The sequence below is a fragment of the Phyllobates terribilis genome, unplaced genomic scaffold (assembly GCF_046119375.1).
Source record: "Phyllobates terribilis strain yellow unplaced genomic scaffold, ASM4611937v1 Scaffold_4__5_contigs__length_816908805, whole genome shotgun sequence".
NCBI lineage: Eukaryota > Metazoa > Chordata > Amphibia > Anura > Dendrobatidae > Phyllobates > Phyllobates terribilis.
The window spans coordinates 537,223,688-537,238,406 of record NW_027362764.1 but is presented as its reverse complement, the minus strand read 5'-3'; the positions used below and the strand labels follow the sequence as shown (position 1 = coordinate 537,238,406).

General features: G+C 41.4%; 1 protein-coding gene across 1 annotated transcript in view; it reads right to left on the bottom strand.

Annotated features, from left to right (window-relative positions):
- Positions 1 to 14,719, bottom strand: part of FBXO15 (F-box protein 15) — a 106,905-nt gene that overhangs the window by 40,085 nt on the left and 52,101 nt on the right. The window contains exons 6-9 of the mRNA XM_073676699.1: positions 10,912 to 11,121; positions 9,050 to 9,179; positions 6,758 to 6,840; positions 2,801 to 2,946 (exon numbers count right to left, since the gene is read on the bottom strand). Of these exons, the coding sequence (XP_073532800.1) occupies positions 2,801 to 2,946; positions 6,758 to 6,840; positions 9,050 to 9,179; positions 10,912 to 11,121 (569 nt within the window). The remainder of the gene's footprint in view (positions 1 to 2,800; positions 2,947 to 6,757; positions 6,841 to 9,049; positions 9,180 to 10,911; positions 11,122 to 14,719) is intronic.

The window sequence follows — 14,719 nt, the reverse complement described above, 5'->3', positions numbered from 1 at the left end:
TCTGATTAGAACTAGTGAGCCAGCAAGAGAGCGCACTATCAGTGCGCAATGTAAGGAGAACACCCGGCGTGCAGAGTCCAGCGCCGTTCCAACAAGTGACGTCAGTTGCAGAGGTGGCGCTGGCCTCTGAATGCCGGGAATTCTTTTTACAAAATACACTGACCATGCGCTCTCTTGCTGGCTCGTTACTTCTGATCAGAGCAGTCAAGAGAGCGCTCTGTCAATGTGCATGTTGAGCGGTGACACGACTCTACTGAGCATCCACTGGAATTGACAAGTGACTTATGTGCAGTAAAGCAGGGATTAGCCCAGCCCCTGAAACCGGTGTAATTGATGATGGTTCATTTCAGGGAGGAGGCAGAGGCTGTGGCATGCACTATGATTCTCAAACAAAGTCATCAAAAAGGAAGCAAAAGTAGTTAAATTGTGTAGTGAGGGACTGGTAGTGACATTTTAGTTAAAGGGAACCTGTCACCCCGTTTTTAGCCATTAAACTGTAAACAGTGTGCTCTTAGTGATGTATTGGCTTAAAAGAACACTTTATATCATTAGGGGATACCCTCACATACCTTTTCTTTTAGTCATAGGGGTGGCGACTATCTTTTTAGTAACGGACTTTTGAAATTAGGCACGCCCACAGCATTGTATTTCATTGCCGTGACTGGCCCGACGTCACGGTGACCACGTAGTATATCCTGCGCATGCGCACTGCCCATCCGCTCCCCGGGCATGCGCACTGACTCTGGGTATACAGCCCCAGCTTCATGTCAGATGCGCGCATGCGCCGGCGCGCAGCGTGGAGGAGGAACACAGTGAAGAGCATAGCGTGCTCGCTGACATGTCATGTAGCCACTGACTCAAGAGCGGCTCTGGCACATTCACACATCTGACATGAAGCTGGGGCTTAGATTAGATTATGGAATTAAATAGATAGGCATTTAGGATGAAAATTATTTTGCGTTTCAGACCACCGCTTTAAGTGTGTTCATCAAGAGTATACGTCAGGAGGATTGCACAATGCATACATTCATTGCATGGCACTATCTAGGTATACAGTCCCAGTCGTCTCCCAAAGGCTTCCAAGTTAAAAAAGAAATAAAAAAGCTATACAAATATATGCTAGCCCGGCTCTGCACAGGCCGCACTGGTACCGTCTGTACAGAAGTAATCTCCCTTCCTCTATGGATATTTTCTGGACTCATCCAGAAGGAACCATCAATGCCGTATTATGCCTGAAGCCTAACTACAGTCACAAAGTGATCTGCTCTGTGAAGAATTATGGATCAGGGTACATCCAGATCTCCTGATTGGACATGGGTCTCTGCCGTAAAAACCCTGGTCATACAATGCCGTAAACAGTGCTGCGTCATGTAACGTATGTGCTTTATCCAACGTTTTGTCGTGTATTTTACTACAGCTTTTCTGCTACTGATTGCATTCAGGAAAAAACAATGGTTACAATTTCAAAAGGCAAATCTAATTTTCCATAGAAGCAAATACAGAAAGATATTTCTAGAATAATTTCCTTAAAAAATGGGCAAAAACAACAATAACACTGGCATGTTGCATATTCTTAGAATAATAGCTGTAGTAGAGCAGCCTCGTAGCGGCACAGGAGAACAGATTAGAAAGATTTGCTCGATAAAAGGGTTCACAGCGTTTAATCTACTGCTAGTTTCTAACCAGCTCGATTTTATATAGTGTGGAAAGCTGAAATAGGGAAACATTTTGCTTCTAAAAACGGTAATGGCTTTCTTCTAAGGATGGGAGAAAATAAACTGAAATTAACACTAGCACCATCTGTTGGCAATCAGTGCTATAGCATGCTGTCAGGAGCTGTTCAGAGCTGTACTCCAGGAATGGAGAGCCGTTATGCCACAAACTGAATATGCTCCATGGTTAACATGCTTCCCAGCTTGTGGCCTCTTTCCCATTAATTTACCTCCATTTATATTGCTGTGTCAGCAGAATTTTTTTATCTACTTTTTTTTTTGTGTTTGGAAGGGGGGACGGGACGGGGGGGGGGGGACAAAGACATCTCTTGGACAACTAAAGTGCCCTCAAACTACAGAAATTATTATTATTTTATTTTTTTAAAGATGGCATTAGGTCTCTTCCGTTACTTATTTAGTAAATATCTATGCCATTAATTCTCCGGAGAACTTCTTTAAAGGAGGTGTCCAGTCTAAGAAGTAAAGTCTGCAGTCCCTCTACATGACTGCTATGTCGAGACACTGTGCAACGGGTACAATGTCAGAATTTCCTTCTATTCTACCGACATTTGGGCAGTCACTTGACCACATGTATTCAAATTACATATCTGTGGTCACATGCCGACTAGCCTCATCCGGCGTCTCTCAATAGAATAGAATTGAGAGAAGTGAAAGGGTCTAGTCGGCATGTGACCACAAGTATGCACATCGCATATATACAGTCATGTGGCTGCCCACTCACTCAAGGAATACAGGGAAATCTCGGCAATGTGTACATTGTATTCTGCCACAATTCACTCTGTGACTGCAAAACCCCTTCAATGTTGCAGACTGTGGCACTGTTCACTGTCCAGGAATTTGATATTGTATTGATAACCTACTCTACAGGTAAGTTATGCTCATTTTACATTTCAGCATATTACCTGCCTTCGCTTTAATTTGATCCAATCTTGAACAACCCTTTTACCAGCTGCAGATTAGAGAATATGGGGGCTAAATACACAGCAACCAGTGGAAAGGAATTTTATTTTCAGCAGATCACAGAAAAGCAATTTTAGGCTTTTACGGCACAATTTGGAAGAATTTACCTTTTCGACAAAACAAGCTACGGAAGGTGCTGCATAGGTATGTTCTTGGTCCGCTGTACATGTCAATATGAAGCTGGTACCCATGAAGTCCATAATTAGGGTCAATGTCATCCAGGACGGGAATATGTGCAGGAAATATGTAAGAGCTGTAAAAGATCAAATATAAGACAAATCAGTTAAGGAAACACACAATATTAATGTAAAAAAAAAAGCATTAGAAGGAGCTGTGCGGCTCCGCTCTCCTGTTCCATCTGACATCAGGTATGGCAAGATGTTGCAGCGCCCCAGATGGAGCAGTTGTCAAAGCAACTGCCTGACACCCAATTCTGATTCTGCACTTCATTGTCAGCAATGCTATAGAACAGAAGGCGGCTGAGGATCCAGCACATTGCACAAATCCTTCTCTCATGAGCTCCCTATAAACACTAACCTTGAATTCTGCACATCACAACACCCACCTTTGATTTTCCAGACATCTTTTCCCTAATTCTCTAACAGGGATGGATAATGATGGAGAAGCTCAAGTTCTAGCAGATATAGACAGTGGGGAAAATAAATACTTGATACACTGCAGATTTTGCAAGTTTTCCCACCTACAAAGAATGGAGAGATCAGTAATTTTTATCGTAGGTACACTTCAACTGTGAGAGACAGAATCTAACAATAAAAAACAGAAAATCACATTGTATGATTTTCGCATAATTAAATCACATTTTATTGCATGAAATAAGTATTTGATCACCACCAACCAGCAAGAATTCTGGCTCTCACAGAAGCCCTCCTCCTCTGCATTCATTATTTGTATTAATTGCACCTTTTTGAACTCATTACCTGTATAAAAGACACCTGTACAAACAATCAATCACACTTCAACCTCTCCACCATGACCAAGACCAAGAGCTGTCTAAGGACACCAGGGACAAAGTTGTAAACCTGCACAAGGCTGAGATGGGCTACAGGACAGTAGGCTAGCAGCTTGGTGAGAAGGCAACTGTTGGCACAATTATTAGACAATGGAAGAAACACAAGATGACTGTCATTTTCCTCGGTCTGGGGCTCCATGCAAGATCTCGCCTCGTGGGGTAAGGATGATTCTGAGAAAGGTCAGGAATCAGCTCAGAACTACACAGGACCTGGTCAATGACCTGAAGAGAGCTGGGACCGCAGTCTCAAACATTACCATTAGTAACACACTATGCCTTCATGGATTAAAATCCTACAGGGCACACAAGGTCCCCCTGCTCACGCCAGCACATGTCCAGGCCCGTTTGAAGTTTGCCAATGACCATCTGGATGATCTAGAGGAGGCATGGGAGAAGGTCATGTGGTCAAATGAGACCAAAATAGAACTTTTTGGTATCAACTCCACTCAAAGCCATGTTTGGAGGAAGAAGGAGGAGTACAACCCTAAGGACACCATCCCCACCATGAAGCATGGTAGGGGAAACATCATACTTTGGGCGTGCTTTTCTGCAAAGTGGACATAATGACTGCACCGTATTGAAGGGAGGATGGATGGGGTCATGTATAGCGAGATTTTGGCCAACAACCTCCTTCCCTCAGTAAGAGCATTGAAGATGGGTCGTGGCTGGGTCTTCCCACATGACAATGACCCGAAACACACAGCCAGGGCAACTAAGGAGTGGCTCCGTAAGAAGAATTTCAAGGTCCTGGAGTGGCCTAGCCAGTCTTGGTCAAGAACTACAGGAAACGTCTGACCTCTGTAATTGCAAACAAAAGTTTCTGTACCAAATATTTCGTTTGGTTTTTCTATTGTATCAGATACTTATTTCATTCAGTAAAATGCAAATTAATTATGTAAAAATCATACATGGTGACTGTTTTTTCTTTTTAAATTTTGCCTCTCCCAGTTGAAGTGTAACTGCGATAAAAATTACAGACCTCTCCATTCTTTGTAGGTGGGAAAACTTGCAGAATCGGAAGTGTATACATTTACACACATACATACACACACACACCTCATTTTCAAGGCTATGTACTGAAGAACAACATTTCTCCATATATTTTTTGGATCAATAATTCACAATTTTTCAAAACTATGCTTGATGGCATTTAATAGGAACTTTCCTTGTTACCTTAAACTATAGATAAACTATAGTATATTAATGCACTTCAATCAGCCTGTTTCTACCTAGTCTTAGGCGTCTTTCGGCTTCACTCATTATTAAAAAAGAATTAGGAAATTACTGAGTGATGCAGATATTACTAGGATTACTCTTCTTTTTATGGTTCATTTGTGATTTACTATATTTGTTTTTCCAAAAAAGACTGAAAATGTGCTAATTAGGGATATAAGGGAGATTATGTGCCACTAATTAAGATTGGGTATTGGGATTTTACACAGACTGGCTTAGAGCCTCTTTGTTAAATATTTGAGAAACACAGAAACAATCTTTTCAATCCCTTCAAAAAAGCCAATAAGTGGGAAGAAGATAATGAACACACAAAGCCCGACAGGACAGATAGGAAGCTTCGCAAAGTATTAGCTAACCCAATATAATTTACAAAGCAAAACTCCCATGTCCTTAAAAAATAAAAAGCATTAAATATATATGTCTTTGAGATGTCCTCTGTCAGATTTAGAAAAGTTTTAATTAGCCCTTTAACAAAAGTTAAAATTTCTCACTGGCAAAGCTGGAGGTCAGCGTACGGAGACTCAACAATTGCCAAAATGTAGGGGGAAGGACCTAGATGAGCGTGGTGCCTCTTTGTTTGTGCTTGGCCCTAGTTTCTATTGGAGAATGGTCTGTCACTGTTGCTAATAGACTCCTATACATGGCAGGTGCTGATGGGCTTACACAGTAACACCCATTTTTAAAGTAATCTGTCAGACATAGCAACCCCCAAAAGGCATTTAGGAGCATGCAGGTCTTTTAAATGTAAATTCATTGACACCTTTATATCTTCTATCTGTTGCTGCATTCCGGAGAAATTTGCATTCATATGCAAACGAGGCATTAAAGAGTAACCATCCTTTTTCATTTTTATTTCATAAATCAATAGTACACATTAAAATAAGCAATTTTGAAATATATAATTATCAGAGAGATCTGCTTTTTTCTCCTTCTGGACTAGTCATTCATTCTCAAAATTCTAAATACATGGGTAAAATCTGTATTTAGTGAAGACAGACTTTCCCATTACTGAGATAGGAGATGATAATTGCTACTGATCAGATTCCATGTAGAAGGGAGCAGGAGGGAGGAGCTGAATATAGACTTTACCCATGAATTGAGAACCTTGAGAATGAATGATCAGTCTAGGAGGAGAAAAAGCATATTTATATAGCAGAATATATTGCAAAAGTTGCTTATTTATATGTATACTACTGATTTGTTAAAAAAAAAAAAATTAAAACGACAGTTACTCTTCAAGTGCCTCTTGATGTGACAGACCAATGAATAAGGCACTGCCTGCTGAGGCCGTTTTCCCTCACTATCCTCTAGCTTGATTGACAGATCTCTGTCAGTGTGATGTCAGGCGCCAGTCAAGGAAAACAGACAATGTATATGGGGCCCGTCGGACTGTACTGACAGATGACGCCAGGGGAAGAGACGGGTGAGGTCTGCTGAATCTCAGCGGCAGATCCTTTAGTGCTCAGTGGGATAAACTGCTGTCAGCAGATTCTGGCGCTGGCTCTCTCATAGAGAACACAGGAACGCTCGGCTAAGAGGAGTGATCCTGTGTATAAGGGAGAGGAGAATCAGGACAGATACTGGTCAGTCGATAGCTGTCCACTGAACAATCAATCAAATGTATTTAGGAGGCCAATACACGACAGGCATATTCACTTTTCCTAGCACTATCTGATCTGGCTCATATGGTTACAATTTGGAAATCCCTTAAATGGCAAAAACAATCCTTATAATTGTAGTATTATCAATAAACAATAATCAGATTCTGTAGGAAGAAGTTCCCACCTAGACAAATACTTACCAGCCAGCAGAGCCCAAGAAACTCTTCTCCAGTAACTGATGATAATGTAGTGTGGCCATCACAAACGCTATGTCAGGACTCTTCTACAATAATCCAGGAGGCATGATAGAAACAGCAGACAAAAAGAGACTCAATTCTGGGCAGCAGAAAGAACAATCACCTGCCACAATGTGAATATATTTTAACCCATCCCTCAACACATTTTAGCAAAAACTGAGGGTTCAAATAAGCAAAGGTATATTTGTGCTTATTTCCTGCAACTCTGCACCTGCCACCATACTCACAGGGGTATTTCCACAAAGGACACTTATGACCTAGTCTCAGAAAAGGTGATAAGGGTCTGAACACTGGGAGATCCACTTCCAAGTCCTCCATCGATCTCGAACGGGACACGAGCCCTCATTTATTCTCACTGTGAAGCCATTGAAGTGGCATGGCCTTACATGAACGCTGCTGCTCCACTCACATCTATGGGAGTGACAGATTGATACTGTATTTTAGCCCATAGGCACTTAATAGAACAGCAATGGTCATAACCATGATACTCCCTTCAATTTTGACCCCAGATATTGGGACCCCAAATCCTTGATATTGCTACGAGTCCCAGTGGTAAAGCCCTCCTGTGGATAGAGAATATATGTCTTTTGAGGGAAAACCCATTTAAGGTCTGTTATGACCACTAAAGCACACGCATGTACAACCAGGAAGACAAATACCTAAACCTGACAGGTCCCTGTTCAGGCTAGGAAAAATCCTTCTCTGACCCGGGTCTGTCCCTGACTGACCATGAAGGTTGGCACCCTAAGATAACGCACCCCCACTCGATGGCAGCTTATTCAGAATCTCTTTAACAGATCCTAGGATTGCTAGAGTAGCAGTTCCCTAAGGAGAAAAGGAATCACACACAAAGCAACTGCAACCAACACAAACTACAGCACAGTGAATCAATTCAACAAAGTCTATCACCAACAGGGAAAGGTATTTAAAGCTGCACTCGAAAGATGATAGGACAGACAAACAGAATAAATGAAAAACACCTGTTACCCAAAACCGACAGACACAAAGATAACAGAACAAAAACACCCAAATAAAAGGCGTATCAGTTGTGGCTCAGCATAAAGAGACGCTGACCAAAGAACACAGACTCAAGGATTCAAATCCAGAAGCATGACAAGAGCCTTGCATCATTGGTGCCACCATAACTCTTTGGACATCCAGGCAGCTTATTTTACTGTGGTAGCAGCAGCTGTTGTAGGAAAACGAAGGGTCATCTATATAATATATGTATCTCTCAAATTCACCAGAACAAAAATTGCTGTTCTCAGAGTGGGGACTGAAGCGAAGAAGCCATGTCTATGATTTTACCATGCTCCACTAATGAATGTAGACAGATGATAACCTGAGGGACAATACATTCAAATGTCATGTCTACCTAAAACAAAAATACCTTTAGTTACATTCATCTGCAATCTACTACTACAGCTTGTATTTCTTGCCCTGATGTGCTATGCCTAGAGAAGCTTATAAGGTTTTATTCCTGGTGAAAAAAGCACAGCATGCAGTGTAGTTTTTCTTCTCTAGCTTTTTGATGGAATCTATTGTGGGGGCTCCGTTTGCCCCAAAAATATGTTCTAAAACTTGAACTAATTACTCCAAAAAAATTAGTGACAGATACATTTATTACTATTTATAGTGGGTTTTTTCTTAACGAAGGTGGAAACATGCTCTTACAAAAAATGAGAAAACGTTTTTTTCCCAAGAGCCACCTAAAAATAAAACATCAATTTATGCTCATTCTGAATTCAGCCTTCAGTCATAAAATAATAATGCTTGCGCTTGTAACGTCGATATCGCTTAGGCATATATCACATACAAGGGAGCCAATGAGGGAACGATATCTGACCTCACAACATGGGCTTTACATGGTATCAGTGGATTTCCAGGGCATGGCCCAGAAAAGTCATCTAAGTGAACTGGAAAATAATGGGATACAGCAGCCATTGGCCAGTCAATAATGAAAATCTCTAATATGTTCCACACAAGATTTCCAAGTAACATAGCGAAGTTGGAGAAAGCCTCTAAGGTTCAATTTAAATCAAGACATTTATTGTTATTTATATTAAACCTATTGATTTACAGTGATAAGAAAAAAATAGTAAATGGATTGTCTCCTCCAGAAGGCTGGTACTATAAGGTATCTGTGTATAGGATGAAATATATAGTGTTCTGACATGCATAGCACCAGGCTGGTATTAAACCAAGATGTCCCTTTCCATCAGAAGAAAAGCTTACCTTCCACATGCCAATGATAAGACCGGGATGAAGATGGAAAAGTTTAATGTGCATGTCCTGGCCAATGTACCTGCCGAAATCCTTTTTTTTGCTCAGGTCATATTCCACAATGAGGGAAAGCCTTTGAAGCCTTAGCAAAATGTCACATAAAAACATTATGTTTAAAATCTAAAAATTCATTTTAAATAATACAAAAGAGTGCAACTCCAAAACTATTCAAGTCTGGGATCTTTACTACTGTAGATATCCCTGCTGGTGTGGTGCAGCCATACATCACATTGTCAGGGAGATATGCAGACCCCCATAATAATCATCTTTATTTATATAGCGCCAACATATTCCGCAGCACTTAACAGTTCAGACGTTCATATACAACAGTCATAAGTAACATGGCTAAAGATAATACAATAATTAAAGCAACAACAATGATGACCCTACTCGTAAGAGCTTACAATCTACAATGAGGTGGGGGTGACACAAAGTACAGGGGCTTATTTACAATGAAGGTCCAGCCATCTCGTGGGGATGAGGGATAGATAAAGGCTGCATGAGCTCGTCACCAGCCAGTATCTGTAGTGCTTTTGGGTGCGGTGGAGACTTATGTTTGGAGAAATAATGAATGGGCTATAAATATTTAAAATGACTTTGATCAGGGAATGTGAAAGGCCATACTAAACAGATGTGTTTTTATGGAGCGCCTAAAACTGTGTAAGTTGTAGTTCGTCCTAATTTCTTGGGGTAGAGCATTCCAAAGAATGGGTGCAGCTCGGGAGAAGTCTTGGAGCCGGGAGTGGGAGGTATGGATTAGTGAGGATGTTAGTCGAAAGTCGCTAGCGGAGCGTAGAGAACGGGTAGGCAGATAAACAGAAATGAGCGAGGAGATGTAGGGGGTGCCATACTGTGGAGAGCTTTGTGGGTGAGAACAAGCAATTTAAGTTGGATCCTATAATGTATGCGCAGCCAGTGAAATGCCCGGCACAGAGAGGAAGAGTCCGAGTAACGATTAGCCAGATAGATGACCCAGGCTGCTGCATTAAGGATGGACTGGAGAGGGGAGAGTCGAGTGAGGGGGAGGCCAATTAATAGAGAGTTACAGTAGTCAAGGCAGGAGTTGATACCCCATACCTATTAGGCCAGGCTGCACCTGCCACGATTGGTGAGATAGCCTGACTCTCTGCTGTGTCTGGGATCTCCTGATCTCCCCAGAAACAGGATGTCGGGGAAGAGATGGATCCGGCATCTGCGATTTAAGAATCAGTTCTTTCTCCAGGGTATAAGAAGCAGCCAGAGGAGTCTGTCAGCAGCTCTCTGATAGAGAACACAGGAGCGCTCAGCCAAAATGAGCATATCTGTCGGCGAGATACCTGTGGGACCACCACTATTTTTTGATTATGGTGGGCTTAAAAGGGTTGATCCTTTTCAAATATAAATTCATCCCTTGCAGCATTTTGATTTAAAAAAAAAAAAAAAACTGTGCCCATCTTCCCTATGTCCACCGCTAAGTCTCCATGGCGGTGTCTAACATTGGCTGCGGGACTGACATCACGTCAACTAATCGGTAAGCTCAGTGGCTCGGAGTCTGGCATTCACTCTACACTGAAATGCCCTACTCGCAGAAGCAGAGTTCACCAATTGGCTACCATGCTGTCAAGGCATTACCAACGCCCACAACCAATGCCTATGCCAGGAGCCTCGCTGGTGGACCCAGGGAAAGGGAGTACAACAGGATTTGTTTTATTTTTTTTAAACAAAATGAAGCAAGGGAACAATACCTTCATAGCTGGACCACAGACTACAAGATGATAAAACTAATTCAAATTTTAATTCAATTCCATAGTGATTTCTGCTAGTATCATACTCACCCATTCCTGAAGGACTGCAAACATTTATCTGTTAGGACTGGTGTGATCCCATGGAGCTGAAGCTTCACCAGGGAGTGAAACGCGGGCCAAATATAACTATTCCATGTCACAGTAAGAGAACTATCCCTAAAATGCAAATTAGTCTGTTCTATCACAGTCTCCTTCCCATGGTTGTCCAGAAAGGTAAGGGCCAAAATCAGTCCAGACATCCTGTAAAAAGAGCAAAGAATACATTGAACAGGTACCCGCCATATCAGGGAAGGAAAAAAGCCCACAGCCATGGAGCATACGCACTTAGACATTTTTTTATCCAAAAATCAAAATTCATCTTGCTGCAATTTTCCTTATGATTTCCACGTATTTTGTACAATTATTCGCATCTGAGAATGTTGCTGCGGATCTTCGGGTAATTCTCAGAAAATATTATTGTGGATTTTTACTAGTCAACAGGGAAGAAAAATCCACAGCAAATCTGTTCACATTCTGCAGCACAAAATGACACTTAAAATGTAAAAAAAAATTGAGCCAGAGCATATGTTGGTAATGTTGGTACAGGTGCAGCTCACAAAATTAGAATATCATCAAAAAATTAATTTATTTCAGTTCTTCAATACAAAAAGTGAAATTCATATTATATAGAATCACTACAAACAGAGTGATCTATTTCAAGTGTTTATTTCTGTAAGCCTGTGTGCCCACGATTAGTTTTTAAAAGTTTCCGCAGCGACAATTCCTATAAAAAAAGAATAAAATAAAAAGTAAATATTATACTTACCTTCTGATGGCCCCCGGTGTGCTTGTCTTGGCTTGCCGGCAGTCATGTGACGGGTCACGCAACCGCTGACGTCGGCAGGTCCTTTCAGTGTACAGCGAGCTGCCAGCAAGCCAAGAAACATCGAGTAAAGACTCTGGGGGCCATCAGAAGGTAAATATGATATTTATTTATTTTTTAACATTCTTTACGGTCACACTATATAAATCCATGCCGGTTGGATTTATATAGTGTGACCAAGTTGTCAAGCACTTTCCAAGTGATGCTAAAATCTCTTGGAAAGCGCTTGTCAACCCGCATGCGGAAATGCTTGTGAAGAACGCTTCACATCCGCATGTCCCTGGCAGGAAAACGTACAATCCGCATGTACAATCCGCATGTACAATCCGCATGCGTTTTTTCTGCCGGGAGATGCAGAAATGCTCAGGAAAAATCCGGAGCATTTCTGCATCGTGGGCACATAGCCTTAATGTTGATGATTATGGCTTACAGCCAATGAAAACACAAAAGTCATTATCTCAGTAAATTAGAATACTTTATAACAACAGCTTAAAAAATTATTTTAAAATCCAAAATGTTGGCCTACTGAAATGTATGTTCAGTAAATGCACTCAATACTTGGTCGGGGCTCCTTTTGCACCAATTACTGCATCCATGCGGCGTGGCATGGAGGTGATCAGCCTGTGTCACTGCTAAGGTGTTATGGAAGCCCAGGTTGCTTTGATAGCAGCCTTCAGCTCGTCTGCATTGTTGGGTCTGGTGTCTCTCATCTTCCTCTTGACAATACCCTATAGATTCTCTATGGGGTTAAGGTCAGGCGAGTTTGCTGGCAATCAAGCACAGTGATACTGTTGTTTGTAAACCAGGTATTGGTACTTTTGGCAGTGTGGACAGGTGCCAAGTCCTGCTGGAGAATGAAATCTCCATCTCCAAAAAGCTTGTCGGCAGAGGGAAGCATGAAGTGCTCTAAAATTTCCTGGTAAACGGCTGCGCTGACTTTGGTCTTGATAAAACACAGTGGACCTACACCAGCAGATGACATGGCTCCCCAAACCGTCACTGATTGTGGAAACTTCACACTAGACCTCAAGCAGCTTGGATTGTGACCTCTCCACTCTTCCTCCAAACTCTGGGACCTTGATTTCCAAATGAAAATTGGAACTCTGGGACCTTGTGGAGTGTGTCAATGACTGCCTTCTGGACATCTGTCAAGTCAGCAGTCTTCCCCAGGATTGTGGAGCCTAATGAAACAGACTAAGGGACCTTTTTAAATGCTTCGGAAGCCTTTGCAGGTGTTTTTTGTTAATTATTTTAATTTACTGAGATAATGACTTTTGTGTTTTCATTGGCTGTAAGCCATCATCATCAACATTAACAGAAATAAACACTTGAAATAGATCCCTCTGTTTGTAATGACTCTATATAATATATGAGTTTCACTTTTTGTATTGAAGAACTGAAATAAATTAACTTTTTGATGATATTCTAATTTAGTGAGATGCACCTGTATAAGTGCAATGCTTACGTGTGCATTCACGCTGTGGCCACTTAAGAAGCAGAACCCAAGATAAAAAAAAATGAGCAAATACCCTGTAATAAATAAATGGTACCATGTAAATAACATAGGGTTCTTAGTTAACATGGTTTTGATAAAAATTAAAAAAAAAACGTAAAAGCTATCCCACCATGACAAGGTGCACCCCAATCGGAACGGTACCTAGCTCTTGTAGTTCACCTCATTATGGGTCAGCAGATGTAAAAGTAGATTGGGGTAGAGAAGGACCTGGGTCCCGACTGTTCAGATACCTGCCCGTGGAAAGCTATAAAAACAAAATGAACAGCCCAAAAGAGGGGAGTCACGTCCCTTTTTGTACAAAGTAAAAAAAACTAATCCAAAAAAAAAAAAAAAATTGTACAAAAAGCGGTGTAGCTCCCTCTTTTTGTGCTGTTCTTTTTGTTTATATAGCTTTCCATGGGCAGGGGTCTAAATAGTCAAGACCCAGGTCCTATTGTGCGCTTATTTATTTTTTACATCTGCTGACGCATAGGGAGGTTAACTAGAAGAGTTAGGTACCGTCCCTTTAAGGGTACACCTTGTCGTGGTGGGATGGCTTTACGTTTTTTTGATTAAACAATGTTAACCAAGTACCCTATGTTATTTATATGTAGTATTACGATTTCTTTACTTACTACAGGGTATTTTCTCATTTTGTTTTTATCTTAGGTTCTACAAAATAACAAACCGCAGATCTAAAACTCTGCAGGACGGGTCAATTTCCGTGAACAAAATGTGGTCAGCGTTTGGCCTGGTTTGTACAGCTATGCCAACTTTTTCAATGGATTCCTGTTTTAATTAAAGTATCTAAGAAGTAACATTTCTCCTTGCGGAGAGCGACATGCTAGGCATGTCAAGGTGAGGAGACTTTTCAAGCTGCAATGCTCCTCTGGGAAATATGCAAATTGTCTCTTCAGAGAGGAAGAGAACTAGAACTCTAGTGCCACCTACAGGAAGTAGCAATCATAAAAGTCAATATTGACCCTTTAACGAGCCTTATCACATGACTTAGGATAAAAGCCAAGACCAGAAACTCAATTTGCAGACACTGTTTTGGGGCACAAGGGGTAGTACCCCGAAACAGTGTCTGCAAGCTAAGTTTCTCTTCTTGGCTTTTATCCTAAATCATGTCACTATTGACTTTTATGATTGCTACGTCCAATAGGTGGCACTAGAGTTCTAGTTCTCTTCCTCTCTGAAGAGACAAATTTGCATATTTCCCAGAGGAGCATTGCGGTTTGAAAAGTCTCCTCACTTTGACATGCTCAGCATGTCGCTCTCCGCAAGGAGAAATGTTACCCCATATATACGGTCTGACGCCCCTCACCCAGCCAAACCAGAACTCAAACTTTGCACTGACGAGGAGCAGTACCCCGAAACACAGTGTCTGCAAATTGAGTTTCTGGTCTTGGCTTTTTTTTCCTAAGTCATGTGATAAGGCTCATTAAAGGGTCAATATTGACTTTTAGGATTGCTACTTC